General features: G+C 46.0%; 1 protein-coding gene across 2 annotated transcripts in view; it reads right to left on the bottom strand.

Moving 5' to 3' along the window:
• The window catches only part of Slc26a8 (solute carrier family 26 member 8), a 63,988-nt gene that overhangs the window by 31,036 nt on the left and 7,154 nt on the right, over positions 1 to 25,798 (bottom strand). For both annotated transcript variants that reach the window (XM_045156788.1, XM_045156789.1), the window contains exons 3-8: positions 18,489 to 18,628; positions 16,132 to 16,248; positions 14,397 to 14,578; positions 10,189 to 10,353; positions 6,931 to 7,080; positions 3,191 to 3,273 (exon numbers count right to left, since the gene is read on the bottom strand). In XM_045156788.1, coding sequence (XP_045012723.1) covers positions 3,191 to 3,273; positions 6,931 to 7,080; positions 10,189 to 10,353; positions 14,397 to 14,578; positions 16,132 to 16,248; positions 18,489 to 18,628 — 837 coding nt within the window. The remainder of the gene's footprint in view (positions 1 to 3,190; positions 3,274 to 6,930; positions 7,081 to 10,188; positions 10,354 to 14,396; positions 14,579 to 16,131; positions 16,249 to 18,488; positions 18,629 to 25,798) is intronic.

The raw sequence follows: 25,798 nt of genomic DNA on the forward strand, positions 1-25,798 counted from the left end.
TTGCAATAGCAGGAGGTCCTGGTGCACCCATTCTCACTCACTCACTCTCCAAATAAATGAAAATATTTTAAAAGATAATATATTAGAAATTGAATCATGCAGCCTGACCTAGAGTGAGACCCTATATCATAAAACAAAACAAAAAGTTGAATCATAGCTGGATGTGGTGGTGTATATTTTTAATTCCAGCAGTCTGGCAGCAAAGGTAGAAGGATAGCCACAAGTTCTAAGCCAGCCTGGGATAAAGCAAGACCTTACCTTGAACCCCCGCACACACACAAACACACACACAAACACACACACACACAAAGAATCATAGTTAAGAAACTTCTCATAATAAAAATTGTAGGGAAAAATGTTTCAGAGCCCAACGTGGTAATGTACACCTTTAATCCCAGCATTCAGGAGGCAGAGGTAGGAGGATCACCATGAGTTCGAGGTCACCCTGAGACTACATAGTGAATTCCAGGTCAGCCTGGGCTAGAGTGAGACCCTACCTTGAAAAACAAAAAAACAAAACAAAACAAAAAAAAGTTTCAGGCCCACATATCTTTATTGATAGATTCTACCAAGTATTTGAAGAAGAAATAATGCCAATTTTATAGAAACTTCTAGAACCTCAAGATATTACTAAAAAAAGTCTCAGGCCAGACTGGGCTTAGTGGTTAAGGTGCTTGCCTGTAAAGCCAAAGGACTCAGGTTCAAGTCCTCAGGACCCACATAAGCCAGAAGCACAAGGTGGGGGATGCATCTGGAACTCGTTTGCAGTGGCTGGAGGCCCTGGTGTTCCCATTCTCTCTTTTGCTCTGCCTCTTTCTCTCAAATAAATAAAAACAATAAAAAAGAAAGAAAGTTGCAAGTCAATACTTCGCATGACTATAAATGCAAAAGTTCTTATCATGTTAGGAAATCAGCATATAAAATGACAATACATTGTAACAGTGGGATTTGTTTCTGGAGATAACATTAATTTAACACTCATACATGATTTGACACTCAATCACAACAGAAGGAAGATGAGAAAGGGAAAGAAATCTTGATGGCTTGGGAGGGAGGATTGCTTTACTAAAATCTAAAAAGAATTTTTGCACAATCCTTTAAACTTGGGCTAGAGAAGTGGCTCAGCATATTATATATTTACATATATATACATATACACGTGTGTGTGTGTGTGTGTGTGTGTGTGTGCATGTATGGATAAAGACAGAAAAATAAATTTTTTTGTTGTTTTTCAAGGTAGGGTCTTGCTGTAGCCCAGGCTGACCTAGAATCTGTATCTCAGGCTGGCCTCAAGCTCACAGTGATCCTCCTACCTCTGCCTCCCAAGTGCTGGGATTAAAGGCATGTGCCACCATCCCTGGCTATCTTATTAAATTTTCTTATTACTTCACACATTTTAAAGGTCATTTCACGTTTTTTGTCCTTTAAGAGTTAGATGAAAATGGACTGTCCCAAAGATGTATACAATAGACACACAGTTCGTTCCCCAAATTTAACAACACAAACCTTACTTTTAGTTCCCACTGTTCCCTGTAACAAGTAGCAAAGCCAGTTAGAAGAGAACATGGAAGAAGGAAACTCAGCACCTAAGAGACAAGGGCAGGAGGACCAGGAGTTCAAGGCCAGCCTGGGCTACATGAGACCTTGTCCAGTTTACTAGCCCCTAGTCACCATGGACAAATGAAAAATGGTTCAAAACACATTCAAAGCAATGTTTACATTTTTTAAATGCTTACTTGTCTATCCATAATCTCGAAGGGTTTTTTTAAATTTATTTTTGTGTGTGTGTGTGTGTGTGTGTGTGTGTGTGTGTGTGTGTGTGTGTGCGCAAGCGTATGGGCATGCCAGCCACTTTTGCTACTGTAAATAAACACCAGATACATGTGCCCCTTTGTGCAGCTAGCTTCATGTGGGTCCTGGGGAATTGAACCTGGGCCAGCAGACTTTGTAAGCAAGTGCCTTTCACTACTGAATCATCTCTCCAACTCGATAAGGTTGAATCTTATGATGAAAGAGCAATGGTATTTCGTGAGATCTGTCATGCCTATGAGAAAACAAACCAGGGTGGGAGAGACAGCTGAGCAGTTAAGGCACTTGCCTGCGAAACCTATGGATCTGTGTTCAATTCCCAGAACCCATGTAAGCTACATGCACATGGTGACACATGCTTCTGGGCTTCATTTGCAGTGCCTAGATGCCCCAGTGTGTTCATTCTTTCAGTAATAATAATAATAATAAATATTTTTAAAAATTAAACAAAATAAAACCAGCATATACCAGGTATCACAGAGAAGTCACTGGCTCTTAGGAAAAAAGAGACAGAGGTTGAGCAGAGAAGAAATAAGCAAGTTGTGCTGGCCCTGTTTCATTCATGAGCCTCTATGCTTTATTTTTATTTATTTCTTTAGAGAAAGAGACAGATAGACAGGCAGAGAATTGGTGTGCCAGGGTCTCAGCCACTGAAATAGAACTCCAGATGCTTGTGCCACCTAGTGGGCATGTGCAACCTTGAATTTGCCTCTCCTTAGTATGTTTGGCTTACGTGGGATCTGGAGAGTCAAACATGGGTCCGTAGGCTTTGCAGGCAAGCGCCTTAACCACTAAGCCATCTCTCCAGCCCTCCTCCATGCTTTACAATGTATTGGGGACTGGGTGTGGCTGCACATGCCTTTAATCCCAGCATTCAGGGGGCAAAGATGGTAGGATTGCTGTTCGAGGCCAGCCTGACACTACATAGTGAATTCCAGGTCAGCCTGGGCTAGAGCAAGACCCTACCTCAAAAAACCAAACACACAAAATATATATATATTGGGGGCTGGGCATGGTGGTGCATGTCTTTAATGCCAGCACTTGGGAGGCAGAGGTGGGAGGATCGCTGTGAGTTCGAGGCCACCCTGAAACTACATAGTGAATTCCAGGTCATTCTGGGCTAGAGTGAGACCCTACCTTAAAAGAAAAGATGGCTCAGTGGTTAAGGGCACTTGCTTGCAAAGCCTGATAGCCCAAGTTCACTTCCCAAGAGTACCCACATAAACCCCGATGCACAAAATGGCATATATACATCTGGAGCTTGTTTGCAGTGGCAAGAGGCCCTGGCACACCCATTTTATCTCTCTGGTTGTAAATAAATAATATGCAAAATAAATAAAATCAATTAAATAGGGAAAACACCTCGAGAGTGGCTACTGACCTGTAAGGAATCATGTCAATCAGAGTCTGGCTGGTCTCTGTGGCCATGTTTATCTTGTTTGCAATTATAGAGAAGCCAAGAATCTGTAGGCAATTTAAAAAAAGGAGATGAGCTGGACGTGCTGGTGTGTACCTTTAATCCGAGCACTTGGGAGGCAAAGGTAGTAGGATTGCCATGAGTTTGAGGCCACCCTGAGACTACAGAGTGAATTCTAGGTCAGCCTGGGCTACAGTGAGACCCCCCACCTTGAAAAAAAACAAAAAGCAACAAAAAGCAGGTAATTAGAAAAATATTGGGCATGCTTTCAGAAGCAGAGAGGGTCACAGGACAGGACAGCAAGTGAAACGTGGCCATCTCAACACGGCAAGGTCCTAAGAGGTATGGCCAGTTCCAGTCAGGGGTCTCCCCCAATGCTCTGATTCTGGAAATTTCCTTGGGCATCTGAGCCAAAGCAGCTGCAGCCTTGGCTTCTGACATGGCAATAGGAACTAAGGACAACTGTTAACTTGGTCTCTTCACCAGCTCGAAGCCTCTACATCAACAGGGACATGTCTCACAGTGCTGGCTGCAAGGTCTCAGGTGTCAGAGGTTTTAGATCTGGGAACACTGTACTAATCCAGATAGCCTTTACAATTTTTTAAATTTTAATTATTTTATTCATTTATTTGAGATATACAGAGAGGAGTTCGCGCATGCGCGCGCGCGCGCGCGCGCACACACACACACACACACACACACACACACACACAAAGAGAGAGAGAGAGAGAGAGAAGTGAGGGAGAGAGAGAGGCAGGGGGAGAGATGGATATGCCAGGGCCTTCAGCCACTGCAAACAAACTCCAGACACATGCACCACTTTGTGCATCTGGCTTATGTGAGTCTTGGGGAGTTGAACCTGGGTCCTCTGGCTTCTCCAGCCCAGCCTTTTTAAAAATATTTTTTTCATTTGCAAGCAGAAAGAAAGAGAGAATGGGCATGTCAGGGCCTCCTGCCATTGCAAATGAACTCCAGAAGCAGGTGCCACCTTGTGCATGTGGCTGTACATGGGTCCTGGGGAGTCCAATTGAGGCTTCCAGGCTTTGTAAGGAAGTGGCTTTACCACCAATCCATCTCTGCAACCCCAGACAAGCCCCCCTTTTTTGAGGTAAGGTCTCGCTCTAGCCCAGGCTGACCTGGAATTCACGATGTAGTCTCAGGGTGGCCTTGAACTCACGGTGATCCTCCTACCTCCGCCTCCTGAGTGCTGGGATTAAAGACATGCACCACCACCACCACTTCCATACAAATCTTTTAAAAAGATATATTTTATTTTATGTATTTGACAGGGATAAACAGGGAGAGAGAAATAGAGAGCACACACAGGCACGCCAGGGCCTCCAGCTGCTGCCACCTTGTGCATCTGGCATACGTGGGTCCTGAGGAGTTGAACCTGGGTCCTTTGGCTTTGCAGACAAGTACCTTAACCACCAAGCCATCCCTCCAGCCCCAGACAAATCTTTTAAGAGCTATGTCATGTGGGGTATATGAGGTGAGACTCATATGGCTAATCCTTAATACTGTGGAGTACAGTTGGACAGAACAAAGCTATTCTGTCTCTCCACTTTCATGCGCTTGTGAACATGGCCATTTCCTCTTAGTTTTGTACTTTTAGAGGGCAGACAACCAAACAGATGACATACCTCTTAAAGACTTTCTCTCATCTCATCAAATTCAAGCAGAGTCAAGAGATTTTAATACCTAGTAGGCTTCCTTCCTTCCTTCCTTTCTTTTTTTCTCTCTTTCTCTCTCTCTCTCTTTCTTTCTTTTTCGAGGTAGGCTCTCACTCTAGCCCAGGTTAACCTGGCATTCACTCTGCAGTCCCCTGCTGGCCTTGAACTCACAGTGATCCTCCTATCTCTGCCTCCTGAGTACTAAAGGGCGCCACCACACCCAGCTTCTGTTTCTTGACTGTAGTATTGTGAGTGTAAAAGAAGACTGAACAACAGCCAGAATACAATTATCCTTCACAGAAACACAACTGCTACAAAGAAAACGAGGGGAATTCATCAACACTCTGTCACCGTTTGCTTGAAAGAATAAAGAAATGAGGCCAGGTGTGGTGGCTCACACCTTTAATCCCAGCATTTGGGGAGGCAGAGGTAGGAGGATCATTGTGAGTTTGAGGCCACCTTGAGACTACATAGTGAATTCCAGGTCAACATAGGTTACAGAGCAAGACCCTACCTTGAAAAACCAAAAATAAATAAATAAATAATAAGAGCTGGGCGTGGTGGTGCATGCCTTTAATCCCAGCACTGGAGAGGCAAAGGTAGGAGGATCACTGTTAGTTTGAGGCCACCCTGATACTCTTTCAAATAAATAAATAGGATGGCATTGTATACATTAAGTAGAAGAACAGATTAATGGGGGTGAAAAGGCCTAAGTGAGGTCAGGGGAAGAGACTAAGTACAGGAAAGGTGGAGGGAGGGCTAATCAAAATCTAAGAGGATATAAATAAGTCATATGGAAGCCTACTCTTTTGGACAATGGAACACTCAGGAGCCATATATTGTAATTAGAAAATTTTCAGTGCCAGGGATGGGATACTTTCCAGTGAGCTGCTGGCCAGGGAGATCCCTGATGCCCCCAAACATTACAGGCTATTGCCAAGGCCCTTGGTTTCCCACCAGGAATAGATGATAAGACCCAATTGCTGAAGATGCCACATACTTGGGCTGCAAGGCCACTGAGAAATCCTGCTGGAGTTGAGCTGAAAACCTCCTCCATGTAGACCAGCTGACAGAAAGCTGGGAAAAGTTATGCTGCATGCAGTTCAATGGCAGAGAGAGAAATCACCAGTGAAGATACTCAACCGTGGACACTGCAAGCCTTAAATTTGATCAGCCAGGCCAAATGAGCCAACGGATGCAATAGTGGCATGCCTGTCATGGTGGAAACCAACTGCTCTCTTATTTGATTGGCAGCCCGCTCCATGGGAGAGAATACATCCCTGATACTGAAAACCTACAACGGGGTAGTCATGAGTCCTAGGAGTATAACATCTGCTGCTGTTTGGCTAAATGTATATACTATACTCACCAAACTGCCCAGTAAGCACTTCTCTTAATGTTCATACCTATATATTAATGCTACTCTCACTTTTGGTAGAGAATCTTCTCTTTTCAGATGCAGTGACCTTGGGATGATTCAGAAGGCACCATGGTGCTGAGAAGAAGTGACAGAGGAGTGCTCAGCACTGAAATATCTCTATCACACCTTCCATGGCTCAGGGTTCATTACGGAACAGGTGGCAGAAAGAATGTAAGAGCCAAAGGAATGGCAGGACTCCTTACAATGTGTTCCTCCAAAATGGCCTGAATATCCATGACCTCACAGTGCCTGACACTACCTACATAAGACCATCATAACAGGAGGAAAAGATTGTGACATCAAAATAAAAGAGAGATTGATAGGGGAAGGGGATATGATGGAGAGTGGAGTTTCAAAGGGGAAAATGGGGGGAAGGAGGGAATTACAATTATGGAAGTTGTCAAAAAATAAAGAAGAAAATAAACAAAAAGTATAACTACTTTAAAAAAAGAAAAAGAAAAACACAAAAAAGTCAATAGATAAGACACATTAAAAATAAACATTTGGAAGGAAATCTCTCTCTCTCTCTCTCTCTATCTCTCCCCCCACTTTTTTTTTTTTTTTTTTTAGGTACGGTCTGAACCACAAAATGGAGCATGAAAAACACCCACCAGTAACAATTCCATGGGAAACTCGATGGGATACTGATTGAAGGAGATCCGGATACACTTGTTGATCCTCAGAGCTACGACAGCAGTCAGAAAGAGCAGGATGCTGGTCGAGTTCGCTCTGGGGAGAGCCATGCAGTAGTTAATGATGTTCTGAAAGGAGGAGAACGCCACAGAGGCTTACTTAGAAAGGGCCACGAGAAGAGAATTGGTTAAGCAGAAAAGGACTCTTTCTAGGTTACAGAGGAAAGGAGAGTTGCTGGGCCCCAGGCTCTTCATGGACTTTACTAGAATGCTGAGAGCAGCCTCTGGGGCTGTGGGGGAGCTGTTAATCATCTTCCCCTCCTTTCTTCCTTTCCCTCGTTCTCACTGTCTCTGCTTCTTTCTTTCTATCTTCCTTTCCTTCCTTCCTTTTTCAATTCCTTCCTTCCTTCCTTTCCTCCTCCTCCTCCTCCTCCTCCTCCTTCTCCCTCTCTCTCTCTCTCTCTCTCTCTCTCTCTCTCTCTCCCTCTCTCTTTTTTTCTCACTCTGGCTCAGGCTGACCTGGAAGTTACTATGTAGTCTTAGGGTGGCCTCAAACTCATGGTGATCCTCCTACCTCTGTGTGGTGGTTTGATTCAGGTACCCCCCATAAACTTAGGTGTTCTGAATGCTAGGTTCCCAGCTGATGGATATTTGGGAATTAATGCCTCCTGGAGGGAGTGTATTGTTGGGAGCGGGCTTATGGGCTTTACAGCCAGTTTCCCCATGCCAGTGTTTGGCACACCCTCCTGTTGCTTGTGGTCCACCTTATGTTGGCCAGGGGGTGATGTCCACCCTCTGCTCATGCCATCGATTTCCCCTGCCATCGTGGAGCTTCCCCTCGAGCCTGTAAGCCAAAATAAATCTCTTTTTCCCAGAAGCTGCTCTTGGTTGGGTGATTTCTACCAGCAATGTGAACCGGACTGCAACACTCTGCCTCCCGAGTGCTGCGATTACAGGTGTGTACCACCATACCCAGCAAGGTCCACTTTTTTTAGAGACAGGTGTCTTATTAGCCTAGAACTCTGAGTAGGCCAGACTGGTTGACCAGCAAGCCCCAGGGATCTGCCTCCTCAACAATGGGCTTACAAATGTGTGACATCATGCTCTGCTTTTTGTCATGTGAGTTTTGGGAGTCAAACTCAGTTCTTCACGCTTATAAGGCAAGCACTTTACCTATAGAGTTACCTTCTCTGTTTGCCTTATTTATTTATTTATTATTTTTATTTATTCATTACAGTCAGAGAATGAGAGAGAGAGCAAGAGTGAGAATGGGCACGCCAGGGCTTCCAGCCACTGCAAATCAACTCCAGATGGATGCACCCCCTTGTGCATCTGGCTAATGTGGGTTCTGGGGAATTGAACCTTGGTCCTCTGACTTTGCAGGCAAGTGCCTTAACCGCTAAGCCATCCCTCCAGCCCATTTGCCTTTTTAAAACATTTAAAGGAGAGAGTGGGAGAATGAGAATAAGTGCGCCTGGGCCTCCAGCCACTTCAAACAAGCTCCAGATGCATGCACCACATTGCGCTTCTGGGTACTGGGGAACTGAACTTAGGTCATTAGGTATTGCAGGCAAGAGCCTTAACCAATGAGCAGTCTCTCCAACCCCTTATCTGCCCTTCATTAAGTGGGTTTTGGAGATCAAACTCAAGTTCTTGTGAGGCAAATGATTTTCTAACTGAGTTATCTCCCATCCATTGATACTGTCTTGAAGTTGAAAAGGAGATAGTGAAAGAGACAGCAATGTTCAACTAGGAGAGAAGATACATTGTTGCAATGGAATGGACGCGACCTAAGGGCTCTATTATTAACCGCCTCCTTGTTGACTTGCCCAGGCCAGATATGTCCTTTCACTGCGTTTTGGTTTCAATTTCACATTCAGGGGTGACTTAACGCCCTTCATGCGTTTCAGGACACAGGCTGGCTCTGAGGCACGTGACAGGGAGAACTGTGTTATAGTCGCTTCATGCTTAATATCTTTATTATTTGATTTATTTGCAAACAAGAAAGAGAGAGAATGAATATGGGTACACTACCGCCTTTTGCTGCTGCAAACAAACTTCTGATGCATGTACCACTTTGTGCATCTGGCTTAAGGTGGGTACTGGGGAGATGAACCCAGGTGGTCAGCCTTTGCAAGCAAGCTCCTTTAACTGCTGAGTCATCTCCCTAGCCTCAGTATCAAATTTTAACGCAGGGGCTGGAGAGGTGGCTAAGCAGTTAAGGCGCTTTTCTGAGAAGCCTAAGAAGCCAGGTTCTATTCCCAACAACCCATGTAAGCCGGACACACAAGGTGGCACATGCGCCTGAAGTCCATTTGCCATGGCTAGAGGTCCTGGCACATCCATTCTGCCTCTATCCGTCTGTCTTCCTCTCTCTCAAGTAAAACAAATAAAACATATTATAAAATTTGGGCTGGAGAGATGGCTTAGCGGTTAAGGTGCTTGCCTGCAAAGCCAAAGGATCCCGGTTCGATTTTCCAGGACCCACGTAAGCCAGATGCACACAAGGGGGCGCATGCATCTGGAGTTTGTTTGCAGTGGCTGGAGTGGCCCTGGTATGCCCATTCTCTCTCTCTTCCATTCTCTCTCTGTGCCTCTTTCTCTCTCTCTCAAATGAATTAATTAATTAAATATATTTCAAAAAATTTAGCCGAGTGTGGTGGCACATGTCTTTAATCCCAGCACTCGGGAAGCAGAGGTAGGAGGATCACAGTGAGTTGTAGGTCACCCTGAGACTACATAGTGAGTTCCAGGTCAGCCTGGACTAGAGTGAAACCCTACCTCGAAAAACCAAAAAATAATAAAAAAAAAATTTTAATCCAGGTGAGGGGGCACATGCTTTTAATCCCAGCACTTGGGAGACTGAGGTAGGAGGACTGCCATGACTTCAAGGCCATCCTGAGACTACATAATTGCAGGTCAGCCTGGGATAGAGAGAACCCCTCCTTTGAAAAACAAAAACAAGAAGAAATTAACCCAAACGACCTTAGCTCAAAGGCCAGGCTAGAGTGGCTACTATATTCGAGAGTGTCATCCGGCTGGCTTCTGCATGTGACTGTGACCCCAGCCCTCCAAGAGATGGAGTTATTTCTGGGACTCTCGGCTGAACTGCCCACCAGCAGTATCTCCCTTCTCCTTTGGGGCTGGGCAGGGGTCTTCCACTTGGGCCCACTTCTCTTTGGAGGCTTCAAGAGGGGTGTTTGAAGTCAGGGGGGAGGGAGGGTCGAGTTTACTCACGTAGAAGAAGGAGATGGGCCCGGCGTGGAAACTGATCATAATCCCAAAGATGCAGGTTATCTGGGCCAGGATGATGTGCAGCGCCACCGCAGCCAGGAAGGCGTTGACCACGGCGTCTGGAAGGTACGTGGCCATGAAGCCCACCCCGACCATGCCCATCGACAGCTGCAGGGGGTTCAGGAGGAAAAGAAAACCAAAATATCTTATCTTTTGATTTTTTTCAAAGTAGGGTCTCACTCTAGCCCAGACTGGACTGGATCTCACTCTGCAGTTCCAGGGTAGCCTGGAACTCACGGTGATCCTCCTACCTCTGCCACCTGAGTGCTGGGATTAAAGGTGTGTGCCACCATGCCCGGACCTCTTCAGAGCTTTTGTTGTTGTTTTTATTTTTGTTTTTCAAAGTTAGGTTCTCACTCTAGTCCAGACTGACCTGGAATTCACTGTGTAGTCTCAGGGGTGGCCTCAAACTCATGGCGACCCTCCTACCTCTGCCTCCCAAGTGCTAGGATTAAAGGCGCGCACCACCATGCCCGGCTTTATTTATTTTAATTGACAACTTCCATAATTATAGACAATAAATTATGATAATTCTCTCCCTCCTCACGTTCCCTTTCACAACTCCCCTCTCCATCATATCGCCTCCCCCCTCAATCAGTCTCTTTTATTATTATCATTTTATTTTATTTTACTTGGCTTTTTGAGGTAGGGTCTCGGTGTATCCCAGGCTGACCTAGAGTTCACTATGTACTCTCAAGATGGCCTTGAACTCACAGCGATCCTCCTCCCTCTGCCTCCCAAGTGCTGGGATTAAAGGCGTGTGCTGCCATGCCCAGCTCTCTTTTATTTTGATGACATCCTCTTTTCCTCCTATTGTTCTGGTCTTGTGTAGGTAGTGCCAGGCACTGTGAGGTCATGGTTATCCAGGCCATTTTGTATCTGGAAGAGTGCATTGTAAGGAATCCTATTCTTCCTTTGGCTCTTACATTCTTCTGCAATGGATCTTGGGCGTTGGAAGGTGTGACAGATGTTTCAGTGCTGAGCATTCCCTTTTCAGAGCTTTTATTATGAAAGGATATTGGATTTTGTCAAAAGTTTTTCCCCAGCTGTAGAGATGCGCTTGCCTATGAGCCTAAGGACCCATGTGTGCCAAGCAAGCCAGACGCAAAGGTGAGGCAGTAGCAAGGTCAACATGGCCACTAGGGGGCGCAAGTGTCTGGAGTTCGTTTGCACTGACTGGATGCCCTGGTGTGCCCATTCTCTCTCTCTGCCTCTTCTCTCTGTCTCTATCTCAAAGAAAGAAAGAAAGAAAGAAAGAAAGGAGGGAGGGAGGGAGGGAGGGAGGGAGGGAGGGAGGGAGGGAGGAAGGAAAGAAGATTTTTCTCAGCTCATTGAGTCTAGTTATGTCCCTAAATTTGGGGAGTGTGCAGCTATCATTTACTTACTTCCTCTCTGTCCTGTCTCATTAACCTGTTCCTGTCTGTCTACTAAGACAGCTTCTCGGGTAGTCCCGGTGGGCCCCGTTTCACTATGCAGCTGAGGAGGATCTCGAACTTCTGATCCTCTTGCCGCTCCCCCCTCCCCACTAACAAGACCTTGGATGACAGGGTGTGGGAGCACCGTACCCCACCTACATGCTGGGGCTGGAACCCAGGGCTTAATGCGTGCTGGACGCTAAGCGCTGCGCCAACCGAGCTTCACCCCCAGCACCTTTATGCCTCTTTCTCTAATTATGTCATGCACAGCAGGTGGGCTTATGTGCTGGCACGTGTGAGTATGTGGCTGTGTGCAGGGTGCAGGTGTGGGTATGGCTGGAGGACAACTTCCAGTGTCATTTTTCAGGAGCTATGCATCTTTAAAAAACATGTTTAAGCCAGGCACGATGGCGCACGCCTTTAATCCCAGCACTTGGGAGGAAGAGGTAGGAGGACCTCCATGAGTTCGAGGCCACCCTGAGACGACAATGAATTCCAGGTCAGCCTGGGCTAGAGTGAGACCCTACTTCGAAAAACAAACAAATAAGCAAGCAAACAACAACAACAACAACAACACACACACACACACACACATATATATATATGTATATATATATATATACATATATATATATGTGTGTGTGTGTGTGTGTGTGTGTGTGTGTGTGTGTGTTTAAACTGGGCATGGTGGCACATGCCTTTAATCCCAGCACTTGGGAGGCAGAGGTAGGAGGACTGCCATGAGTTTGAGGCTACGCTGAGAATACAGAGTGAATTCAAGGTTAGCCTGGGCTAGAGCAAGACCCTAACTTGAAAAAACAAAACAACAAAAAGTTTAAAATATTTTCTCTCAGATGGCTGTTGAGTTTGTTTGGATGATCAATAGTAAAAACATTTTTTTAAGAGCCAGGCATGATGGCGCACACGGTTGACTCAGGAGGCAGCAGTGGGAGGATTGCTATAAGTGTGCACCTCATTTTTGTTTGTTTTGTTTTTCAAGGTAGGGTCTCACTCTAGCCCAGGCTGACCTGGAATTCACTATGTTGTGTAATAATAAATAGATAAAATATTTTTTTTTAAATTTACTTCCTGAGAAAGGAAGGGAGGAGCATACTTAATAGGTTGATATTGTATATATGTAAGTACAATGATTGTGATGGAGAGGTAATATGTTGGAGAATAGAATTTCAAAGGGGAAAGTGTGGGGGGGAGGGAGGGAATTAACATATTTTTTATAATAATGGAAAATGCTAATAAAAATTTAAAAATAAATAAATAAATAATTTTTTAAAAAAAGTACAACAACAACAAAATTTACTTCCTGCCAGGTGTGGTGGCACACACCTTTAATCCCAGCACTTGGAGAGGCAGAGGTAGGATGATCACTGTGATTTCGAGGCAAGCCTGAGATTACATAGTAGATTCCAGGTCAACCTGGGAGTGAGGCCCTGCCTCGAAACAAACAAATAAACAAAAAGGGTGGGGCCACTGGTCCTTCTTTGAGAAATGGTTGATGAGAAAGTTGTGTTCTACATCAGTGGTGACAGTTTCTGAGGATGAAAAGATTTGTTTTTGAGGGGACAGCCTAGCCACACATCCTACAAAGTGCTCCAGATATAAATGACTGCAGTTCTAGACATGTGCAATGGATCATAGGAGCAAGTAAAGTGGGGCTCTGGGTGAGACAGGGCTGAGTGCCAGGGCTAGACCCCGTTCTATTGCAGCTCTCTGGGAGGGAACAAACCAGGGGAGGCTCCACGATGGCAGCGAAAATGGAGGAGAACCAAGATCCATTAATACAATAGGAAGATAACCACCCGCCCACCACAAGGTGCCACCTCTACCACTTCTGCCGGGGTCCAGGAAAAACTACAAGAGGAAGCTGTAACCTGAACACTGCTCTTACTGCCCGCCTGACAACCAGCTCCAGAGTGGCAGGGACAGGCAGCGTGATCCATCAAAGTCATCAGAGCAGAAATGCAGAGCTCAACTCCGAATCAGACTGCCAGCGGGCCTGCCGGGTCTCAGGGAACATTGCAGAAGAGAGGGCGGAAAGACTGTGAGCGCATCCGAGTGGGCAGGAATACCCTGAGGCATTGTTCCCCCACTATCCCAGGAGCTAGGGGATAAAACAGTATAACCTGACAATAACATATATAAAATAAACAAAAAAATTTTTAAGGCTGGAGGGATGGCTTAGCGGTTAAGGTGTCAGCCAGCAAAGCCAAAGGATCCAGGTTCGGTTCCCCATGACCCAGGTAAGCCAGATGCACAAGGTGGTGCGTGCCTCTGGAGTTTGTTTGCCGTGGCTGGAGGCCCTGGTGTGCCCATTCTCTCTCTCTCTCTCCCTCTCTCTCTCTGTCAAATAAATAAATAAATAAAAATAAAATATTTAAAAAAATTTTTTTAAGGTGGGCTCTGCTTATAGCCTGTGTTAGTTACTTCCTTATTGCTGTGAACTGATATCTAACAAACAGCAATTGAAAGAAGGAAAGGTCTGTTTTGGCTCACTGAGGGTACACACCCTCCATGCAGAGGGGGAAGGCACGGCAGCAGGCATCTCCACGGCAGCAGAAGCGTGCAACAGAGTCCCTCCCCTCCAGACGTCCGGGCATCGCTCGGAAGTGGTCTTCCTGCCCAGCAGCTGCCCCTCCTGAAGGTTCTGCCTCCACCGCCCCGCAACAGCGCCTCCTGCTGGGGGTCAGCTCGCGTCCAAATCCGGGGCGCGGGTCCCACCTGAATGATCCCGGTCAGGAAGGTTGTGGTCGCCACGACGCTCAGGGACTTGTTGTAGTTGATGAAGTAGGCGGGGAGGGAAAAGTCATCCTTGACGAAGGTCCCCATGATCAGGTGGCCGCTGTTGAACGGGCTCTCCTTCAGGACGTCGATCAGCAGAGCGCTCACCAGGAAGAAGGGGCCTGTGGACACAGATGCCAGCGAGCTGAGAGCCCAGGCGGGCGGGGCCCAGCGCTGGGCAGAGGGCCCGGGGTCGCCCGCCCAGGACCCACGTGAGCCCAGTGCGCGAGGGGCTGTATGCGTCTGAAGTGTGCTTTCGGGGCTGGAGGTCCCCGAGTGCCCGGTCTCTCTCTGCATCTGCACCCTTCCCCTCTTTCTCTCTCAAAATAAATAATTAGCCGGCCATGGTGGCGCATGCCTGGATCGCTCTGAGTTCGACGCCACCCTGAGACTGTAGAGTGCATTCCACGTCAGCCTGAGCTAGAGTGAGCCCCTACCTCGAAATATATATGTAAAATGTGTTTTGATTTAAGTCTGCAATATTGCCTTTAAAAAGAAGAAGGAGAAGAAGATGAAGACAATGGACTGAAAACTCTGAATCCATGAGCCAAAATAAACCTTTCCTCCTTCAAGGTGATCTGCTGAGGTATTTGTTTTGTTTTGCTTTGCTTTGTTTTTTTTTTTTTTTGAGGTAGGGTCTCTCACTCTGGCTCAGGCTGACCTTGAATCCACTATGTAGTCTCAGGGTGATCTCGGACTCATGGTAACCCTCCTACCTCTGCCTCCCGAGTGCTGGGATTAAAGGCGTGCGCCACCACGCCCAACTTGCTTTGTATTTTGGAAAGCAGCTATGCTCACCACTATACCACCAACACTTGCTTTGTATTTTGAAGTGGGGTCTTACTGTAGCCCAGGCTGACGTGAACTTAGTCTGTAGTCCTAGGCTGGCCTTGAACTCACAGTGATCCTTCTACCTCTGCCTCCTAAGTGCTGGGATTAAAGGCGTGCACCACCATGCCCGACATCAGGCATTTAAAAAAATTTAATTTAATTTAATTTTTTGAAAGAGGAGAGAGAGACCTGAAGAGAGAGAGAGAGAGAAACAGACACACAGACAGAGGGAATGGGTGTGCCATGGCCTCTAGCCACTGCAAACGAACTCCAGATGCATGTGCCACCTTGGTATCTGGCTTTATGTACGTGCTGGAGAATTGAGCCCAGGTCCTTAGGCTTGCAGGCAAGTGCCTTAACTGCTGAGCCATCTCCTCAGTCTCACCTATTTTAAAAAATATTTTATTTATTTATTTATTTATTTGAGAGAGAAAGAGAGAATGGGCACACCAGGGCCTTTAGCCACTGCAAACAAACTCCAGACGTGTGCGCCCCCTTGTGCATCTGGCTTACATGGGTCCTGGGGAATCAAACGAGGGTCCTTAGGCTTCACAGGCAAGCGCTTAACTGCTAAGCCATTTCACCAGCCCCCCCCTCTTTTTTGAGGTAAGGGTCTAGATTTAGCCCAGGCTGACCCGGAACTCACTATGTAGTGTCAGAGAGGCCCTGAGCTCACAGTGAGCCTACCTCAGCCCCCCAAGCACTGGGATTAAAGGCATGCGCCACCACACTTGGCCTCAGGTATTTTCTTACAGCTACTAAAAATGCACAGGCTTCTTAGCAGTGAGTAGATGATCGAGGCAGAAGTGTCACCCACTTCATATGGTTCCAGTACTGAACTCACCAATGGACATTTGATGACATGATCCGAAAATTACATAAATGACTGAGGTGCAGAAGGAGGCATAAGTGATATTGAGAGGGGGAATAAGTTGCCTTGTCAGTAAACTCAGAGTCAGGCCTGAAAAGCAAGATAATTCAAATCAGCGATAAAATGGAGCCTGGTTTTTAAAAATCATCTTAAGAAAAACCATAAATAGCCAGGCGTGGTGGCACATGCCTTTAATCTTTAATCCCAGCACTTGGGAGGCAGAGGTAGGAGGATTGCTGTGAGTTCAAGGCCAGCCTGAGACTATAGAGTGAACTGCATGTCAGCCTGAGCTAGAGTGAGACCCTACCTTGAAAAACAAACAAACAAAAAAAAAAAAGAAAAGAAAGAAAAACCATAAAGACTACTTAGACTCACTCTCTCTCTGTCTCTCTCTCTCTCTCTCTCTCTCTATATATATATATATGTATATGTATGGTGAGAACTGTAGCTCTGAGCATACAGATCTTAATTAGGACTTTTGTATATTTTATTTATTTATTTATTCATTTATTTATTTATTTATTTTGAGGCAGGGTCTCACTCTAGTCCAGGCTGATCTGGAATTCACTGTGTAGTCTCAGGGTGGCCTTAAACTCAATCTTCCTACCTCTTCCACCTGAGTGCCAGGATTAAAGGCAGGTGCTAATACACCAGACTCTATTTTATTTTCATTTAATTAGAGAGAGAGAGAGAATGGGCATGTAGAGCCTCCAGCCACTGCAAATGAACTCCAGATGCGTGTGCTATGGGCATCTAGTTTATGTGTGTTCTGGGGAATGAAACCTGGGTCCTTAGGCTTCCCAGGCAAGTGCCTAAACTGCTAAGTCATCTCTCCAGTCCAAGGACCCTTTCTGTAAAAAAAAAAAAAAAAAAAAAATTACTGGGCTGGCGGAGTGTCTTAGCAGTTATGGCACTTGCCTATAAAGCCCAAGGACCCAGGCTTCATTCCCCAGGACCAATGTGAGCCAGATGTACAAGGTGGCCCATATGCCTGGAGTTTGTTTGTAGTGGCTGAAGGCCCTGGCACACCTATTCTGCCTCTTTCTCTCTTTATCAAATAGATAAAATAAATTTAAAATTGATTTATTTGAAAGCAGAGAGAGAGATTGAGATGGGGAGAAAAGAGACAGACAGAGAGAATGGGCACGCCAGTGTCTCTAGCCACTGCAGACAAACTCCAGATGCATATGCCAGTTTGTGCATCCAGTTGTAAGTGCCACTTTACACCTGGCTTTATGTGGGTACTGGGGAATCAAACCCCGGACGTTAGGTTGCCAGCAAGTGTCCTAACCACTGAGCCATCTCTCTACCTCCCTTAGTTCTTTCCCCCCCCCCCAGGTAGGGTCTTATTCTAGCCCAGGCTGACCTGGAATTCACTATGTATTCTCAGGGTGGCCTTGAACTCATAGAGATCCTCCTACCTTTGCCTCCCAAGTGCTGGGATTAAAGGCATGTGCCACCATGCCTGGCTTCATTTTTTTAAAATATATTTTATTTATTTGAGAGAGAGAAAAAAAATGGGCATGACAGGGCCTCCAGACACAGCAAATAAGCTCCAGTCACAAGCACCACCTTGTGCATCTAACTCTAGGTGGTCCTGGGAATCCGAACCTGGCTTCTTTGGCTTTGCAAACAAGTGCCTTAGTCACTAAGCTCCATCCTAGAGGAGATCTTTTTTTTTTTTTTAATATTATTTTAGGATCCTCTAAGCTTCTCCTGCCTTCTTGTGGGCAGGAGCTCTAATCTTTCTCCTCTTTCCTTCTCTTAATCTAATAGCCTCTCTAAACTTAAAAAATATTTGTTTGCAAGCAGAGACAGACAGACACAGAGAGACAGAGAGAGGATGGGCATGCCAGGGCTTCAAGCCACTACAAATGAACTCCAGATGCGTATGCCACTTTATGCATCTGGCTTTATGTGAGGACTGGGGAATGGAACTTGAGTCATTAGGTTTTTCAGGCAAGTGCCTTAACGCTTAGCCATTTCTGTAGCCTGCACTCACATTTCTGAGCTAAACAAATGTCACCTGAGTGCTATTGTAGTCACAGGTGTGAATTCACAAGTGAAGGAGAAAAAAAAAAAAAAGAGAGAGACCAGGAGGGGATGTTGCAAATTTCCTGGGAGTGTCCTTACATCTAAACTCAACTAAACTTTTTGGAACCATCCTTGGGGCAGGAGGCATAGGACTCTGGGAGTTAAGGAAACATAACGATGACTTGACTGCAGTCATCTGCTTTCTTTCTGTGCGTCCAGAAGAGGCAACTTCACTGTGTGCAAGTGGGCAGCTGACAGATTATCTGTTGGGTGAGAGGGCCTTGGTGCTGCCTTACCTTGGGGCACTTGAACAAGACCAACACTTATACCAGCAAGTAAGTCTCCGAGAAGCCAGTCCTTGAACCGATACAGACAGATCCATTCTAGGAAGGGAAAGATCGTCAGCATGCACTTCAGGAACTTGTGCCATGAGCAGCTGGGAGAAAGGAAAACAGACCCCGGATTAGTTCTCCACAGAGAAGCCACGGCTCAGTGAAGACACAGCGCCCAACCGTGGTTCCTGACAGCCGTTTCCCATCAGCACTGTTGACATTTTTTTTTTAAAGTTTTATTTATTTATTTACGAGAGAGAATGGGCACACCTCCAGCCACTGCAAAGAACTCCAGATGCATATGCCACCTTGGTGTTTCTGGTTTACATGGGTACCGGGGAATCGAACCTGGGTCCCTAGGCTTTGCAGGCAGGCACCTTAACTGCTAAGCCATTTCTCCAGCCCCACTGTTGACATTTTGACATACTGGGCCACATCATGCTTTGTTGTGTGTCTGTCCTGTGTGTGGCAGGGTGTATCATGGTGTCCATGGCCTCTGAGCACGCAATGTCTGTCAGCAAGCAGTCTCTCCTTCCTCCCTGGTTGGGACAACCATAAATATCTCCAGGTATTGAGAAATATTCCCTGGTGAACAAAATCATTGTCAAGAACCAGGGTGTTTCTGGCAAGAACTGAAACTCACATGCCCAATGTACAGTTAGTTCTGTGTTTGTTTTTGTTGTTGTTTTGTTTTCTGAGGTAGGGTCTTGCTCTAACTCAGACAGACCTGGAATTCACTCTGTCGTCTCAGGGTGGCCTCGAACTCACGGTGATCCTCCTACCTCTGCCTCCTAAGTGCTGGGATTTTTTTTTTTTAAAGGTGTGTAGCACCACACCCCTTTCTAGTTTGGTGTTTTTATCAAATGTTTGGAAAGAGTCAAGCATGCCTGTTTCTTCTAGTTGAACATGAACTTCTTAAGGGCAGTCTAAGCCAGACATGGTGGCGCACGCCTTTAATCCCAGCACTCAGGAGGCAGAAGTAGGAGAATCACCATGAGTTCGAGGCCACCCTGAGACAACAGAGTGAATTCCAGGTCAGTCTGGACTAGAGTGAGACTTTACCTCAAAACACCAAAAAAGGAAACCCCAAAACCGGGGGGGGGGAGTCAGTTTGTGTTTATTGAGACATGAGGTGGTGGGAATCTCCTTCATGTGATTCCCAAATGGTAGTGTTTTCACTAAATATTGACTCTATATGAAGAGTTACAAAAAATATAGAATGTGGAGTTTTGTGCACAAGTAAGTCATGTAAAGAAAGTACTGGAGGCCGGGTGTGGTGGCTCAAACCAAAAAAAAAAAAAAAAAGAAAGAAAGAAAGAAAGAAAATTCTTTGTGAACTGTAGGAGGGGAGAAAATACTTTTTTGGTTTGTTTTTGATGAAGTATAGTCTATTTTATTTCTTAGAGAGAGAAAGAGGCAGATAGAGAGAGGAAGTGAATGGGAGCTCCAGGACCCAAAGACACTGCAAACAAACTGCAGACACATGCATTACCTTGTGCATTCAGGTTTACATAGGTTCTGGGGGCTTCCCAGGCAAGCACTTTACTACGTGGCGATCCTCCCACCTCTGCCTCCCAAGTGCTGGGATTACAGGTTTGCACCATCACACCCGGCTACATGTATGCGCCCCCTTGTACATCTGGCTTACATGGGTCCTGGGGAATCGAACTGAGGGCCTTTGGCTTTGCAGGCAAACACCTTAACTGCTAAGCCATCCCTCCAGCCCCTACTTCACATACTTTTAAAGTTCTTATTAACCTTTTAACTCTGTGGCTTTCAACAAGGAACAATTTTGTTCCCCAGGGAACATCTAGAAAGTATCTGAAGATATTTTTAATTCTCCTGACTGGCATGTAGGGGTAGAGGCCAGGGATATTGCTAAATATTCTACTTTGAACACAATGTTTTTCCACCAAAAAGAAATTTCTGGGGGCTGAAGATATAGCTCAGTTGGTAGAGTGCTTAACATGCACAGAACCCTGGGTTCAATTCCCAGCACCACATAAACCCACCATGGTAGAGTGCACCTGGAATTCTAGCACTTGAAAGGTAAAGGCAAGAGAATTAGAGGTTCGAGGCCATCTTCAGCTACATAGCAAATTAGAGTCCAGTCTGGAATATATGACACACTGTTTCAAAAACAAACAAAAAATAAAAAAAAAAAAACAGTGTCAAAAGCTGCATGAGGGCTGGAGAGATGGCTTAGCGGTTAAGCGCTTGCCTGTGAAGCCTAAGGACCCCGGTTCGCGGCTCGGTTCCCCAGGTCCCACGTTAGCCAGATGCACAAGGGGGCACACGCGTCTGGAGTTCGTTTGCAGTGGCTGGAAGCCCTGGCGCGCCCATTCTCTCTCTCTCTCTCCCTCTGTCTTTCTCTCTGTGTCTGTCGTTCTCAAATAAATAAATAAAAAATTTTAAAAAAAAGCTGCATGAAAAGCACTTGGGAGGCAGAGGTAGGAGGATCACTGTGAGTTTGAGGCCAACCTTGAGACTACGTAGTGGATTCCAGGTCAGCTTGGCCCAAAGCGAAACCCTACCTGGAAAAAAATAAAATAAAATAAAACAAAAAAGACAATAAGCTGAGTGAGGGGACAACATACCTGTAGCCCCAGCTACTCAGGAGGCTGAAGCAAGAGGATCATCTGACCCATGAGTATTTTAGTTATGCTTTTTGTTTTGAGGGAGGGTCTCACTCTAGCCAAGCAAAAGAATTATTTTCATATATATCTGACAGCTACAAATACAAGCGTTATTATCTTTAAGGTACGTAAGGCCAAGTAAGCAAACACGACTTTGCCAAGGTCACAGGCGTGAGAGTGAGCAGAGCCGGGGCTAGACGCCAGGTCCTCCGATTCCTGGCTTGGTGTCCTATAGTCTCCGCTACCTTTGTGTATCCTCTGACAGCTGCTCGGTTCTGCTCGGGAGCCAGGAGCAAGGCCATTGGTCTGGAAGGAACATCGCACTGCTATTATGAGCGCGGCTGGGCTTGAGGCAGGTGCACAGTCATAATTAGACAGATCAAGCCCTCTCCACCTGCCTCAAACCCAGAACATGAGACTGGGACGGTCTGTTCCCTCACCTGGGGCAGAGCCCCCTCCTTGCCATGTGCCACTTGGCTGAGGACCAGCCACCTTGGCATAAGGAAAGACACACTGGACGTGGGGTGAGGTGGAAGGAGAGCCACAGAAGCTGAGCTGATGGGGACATGAAGGCATCTGGATGTAAATTTTGATTTTATTTTTCAGGATTCTTTTTAAAAAAATATTATTTATTTATTTATTTATTTATTTGAAAGAGAGAGAGGATGGGCATTCCAGGGTCTCCAGCCACTGCAAACAAACAAACTCCAGACGCATGCATCCCCTTGTGCATCTGGCTAACTTGGGTCCTGGAGAGTCGAACTGGGATCCTTTGGCTTTGCAGGTAAACAAACACCTTAACTGCTAAGCCTTCTCTCCTGCCCTGGATTTTTTTTTTGTTGTTGTTTTTGTTTTGTTTTCTGAGGTAGGGTTTCACTCTAGCTCAGGCTGACCTGGAATTTATTATGTAGTCTCAGGCTGTCCTCGAACTCACACTGATCCTCCTACCTCTGCCTCCCAAGTGCTGGGATTAAAAGGTGTACGCCACCACGGCCAGTTCCAGAACAAGTTTGAGGCCAGCCTAGGCTACATAAGAGTGTCTCAGACAGACAGACAGACAGACAAGTAATGTAAGGGTTGATGAGAAAGCACCTGGGGCATCTTGACAAGGAAGAGAGTAAATGCATTTGCTAATTAAGAGGAAGAAAAGGAGGAAAGAGATAAGATATTTTTCTGCCAAAAGGAAAAGATGAAATGAAAAAATTATAAAACAAACAAACCAAACCAAACCTACTTATCTAGTGTCCCATTTTCCTAGGCACCTTACAAAACCAGGCAGTTGGCCTGGGGACTGCACTCTTAGACACTGAGCTGAGCCAGCTTTCTGGTTTAAAGTTTAGAAGAGGGCTGGAGAGATGGCTTAGCAGTTAAGCGCTTGCCTGTGAAGCCTAAGGATCCTGGTTCGAGGCTTGATTCCCCAGGACCCACGTTAGCCAGATGCACAAGGGGGCGCACGCGTCTGGAGTTCGTTTGCAGAGGGTGGAGGCCTTGGTGTGCTCATTCTCTCCATATATCTGCCTCTTTCTCTGTCTGTCACTTTCAAATAAATAAATAAAAATAAACAAAAAATTTAAATAAAAATAAAGTTTAGAAGAGGCTGAGTGTGGTAGTGCACACCTTTAATCCTAGCACTAAGGAAGCAGAGGTAGGAGGATCAGTGTGCTAAAACCACAGAAGGAATTCCAGGTCATGGGCTAGAGTGAGACCCTACCTCAAAAACAAAAAGAAACAAAAAAGAAAACATGTCACTATGGATGATGAAGGAGAGAAAAAATATCAAGTTGGAAGAGAGACTAGTTGGAAAGAGGAATAGGTTTAGCAGAAGAGAGATGGGGGCATCAAAAGAAAGTAATGGGAGAAAATCATGACCAAAAAACATATGTCTGAAAAATGTCAATAAAAAAGTTTGTAGGGTTGGAGAGATGGCTTAGCAGTTAAGGTGCTTGCCTGTGAAGCCTAAGGACCTGGGTTCAACTCTCTAGATCCCACATAAGCCAGACACACAAGGTGACGCAATTGTGCAAGGTGGCTCATGCATATATGGGGGCACACACATCTGGAGTTCAATTGCAGTGGCTGGAGGCCCTGGCACTCCAGTGCTCTCTCTCACTCTTCTCTCTCCTCTCTTTAAAATAAATAAGTAGGGTTGGAGAAATGGATTAGTGGTTAAGGCTCTTTCCTGTGAGACCTAAGGACCCATGTTCGCCTCTCCAGATCCCATATAAGCAAACGTGAGACAGGCACAAATGTAAGAAAAGCCCAAGGTTACACATGCCCACTAGGTGGCGCAAGCTTCTAGAGTTCTATTGCAGTGGCTGAGGCCTGCCAATTCTGTCTCTCTAAAATGAAAACAACAAAATAATTAATTAATTAACTAACTAACTAATTAATTTAAAAAGTTTTATCTGGGCATGATGGTTCATGCCTTTAATACCAGCACTCAGGAGGCTGAGATAGGCAGATCACTGTGAGTTCAAGGCCAGCCTGAGTGTACATAGTAAATTCCAGGTCAGCCTGGGCTAGAGTGGAGGCCCTACCTTGAAAAACTAAAAAAAACAAACAAAACAACTACAAAAAAAAATTGTGTACCCAGGAAAACTTAGGAATTGGGTAAAATCTGTACAAGTCAAACATCAGATAGGAGTTCAATAACCAGAATATTCAAAGAAATCCCCAAACTCAACCACACAAGACATAATATTTAAATGAATAAAGAAAAAGAATAGGCATTTTCTCAAACAGCCACAAATGATCAGCAAGCACACGGAAAATTGTTCATCTCTTTAGTCATAAGCAAAATGCAAAACGAAAACAAAAAACCACAATGAGATACCACTTTATTCTTCTAAGATGGCTATGATTTCAAAAGGGAAAACAACAAATTCTGGAGAAGTTGTGTGAAATTGGAATCCTTGTGCGTTTCTGGTGGAAAGCCTAAAGTGGTGCCAACACTGTGGAAAATGCTTTGCCAGCCCCTCAGCTTAACAACTCCAGCAGAGTGAGGTGGCACATGCTTGTCACCCCAACATTTAGGGAGGCAGAGGTAAGAGGATTGCTGTGAGTTAGAGGCAAGCCTGGGACTACAGAGTGAGTTCCAGGTCAGCCTGGGCTACAGGGAGACCCCACCTCGAAAAAGATAACAGAAAAAAGCCGGGCGTGGTGGCGCACCCCTTTAATCCCAGCAGTGGGGGAGGCAGAGGTAGGAGGATCGCTGTGAGTTCGAGGCCACCCTGAGGCTACAGAGTGAATTAAAGGTCAGCCTGAGCTAGAGTGAGACCCTACGTCGAAAAAAAAAAAGAAAAGAAAGAAAGAAAGAATAAACAAATGAGGGAAGCTAAGCACGGGGTCACTGGATGGGCTCCTTGAAGAATGAACAGAACAGGGCTGGGGCGGGCCGCGCCAGCATTCCCCGCAGCACGTGCACCGTAGTCTGGACGTGGAAGCTACCCAAGGGCTATCAACAAAGTGACGGACCAACGTGGAAGAGAGGCGTGTACACGCAGGGGGTTCTTGTTCAGCCGCCACAGGAGATGTGCCACCACAGCGCTGCGTGGAGATGGACCTTGGGGACACAGTGCTGCGGGAAATAAGCTGGACGCACAAAGACAAACATCACATGGCTGGGCTTGAGTTCAGAAGGGGCAGGGAAAGGAGGGGAGAGGCTGTGGGGTGGGGGTGGGGTGGGCGCCGGGAGGTATTGCCTCATGGGTACAGAGTTGCTGTTTGAGGTGAGAAGGGTTTGCAATCAGCGGTGAAGGTTGTGAAACTTTTTTTTTTTTTTTTTTTTTTTTGCGGCTGTCAATAGCCCTACTGCATTGCGTACTTAAAAACGGTCAAGGGCTGGAGAGGTGGCTTAGCAGTTAAGGCGCTTGCCTGCAAAGCATAGGAACTCATGCTTGAATCTCTAGGTCCCACGACAGCCAGATGCACAGCGATGCAAGCACGCAGTGTTGCAGATGCACACGGCGGAAGGGACGCACATCTACGTTCATTCGCAGTGGCTGAAGGCCCTGGTGTGCCCAGTCTCTCTCTCTCTCTCTCTCTCTCAAACAAAATGGTAAAAACAGAAGCCAGGCGTGCTGGTACAGGCCTTTAGTCCCAACACTGGAGACACAGAAGTAGGAGGATGGCTGTGAGTTCGAGGCCATCCTGAGACTACATAGTGAATTCCGGGTCAGCCTGGACCTTGAAAAACCAAAACATAAACAAAAGACTTGAGCCAGGCATGGTGGCGCCCGCCTTTAATCCCAGCACATGGGAGGTAGAGGTAGGAGATCACCATGAGTTCGAGGCCAGCCAATTCTAAGTCAGCCTGGGCTAGATTGAGACCCTACCTTGAAAAGAACCCAAGATAAATAAAGTAAAAAGACTCCACTAGCACGCTAAGCACAGGATAAGGCGAGCCACCCCGACCGAGCCTTGGCGGTTTCTGCACACGGCTGGTCACCTTGCCGCTTCTCAGCCAGGTTGTGGCTCCACCAGGCTGTCCTCAGCAGGACATCACCACTCACACTGTTACCCTGTAGCTACCAGAACCACGAGCTAAGTAAACCTTTTACTCTATAAGCTACTCAGCTGCTGGCATTTTTTTTTTTTCCTATGACTCATTTATTTAAGGAGAGTGATTGGGTGTGTGAC

This window comes from Jaculus jaculus, chromosome 8 (assembly GCF_020740685.1).
Source record: "Jaculus jaculus isolate mJacJac1 chromosome 8, mJacJac1.mat.Y.cur, whole genome shotgun sequence".
NCBI classification, from domain to species: Eukaryota; Metazoa; Chordata; class Mammalia; order Rodentia; family Dipodidae; genus Jaculus; species Jaculus jaculus.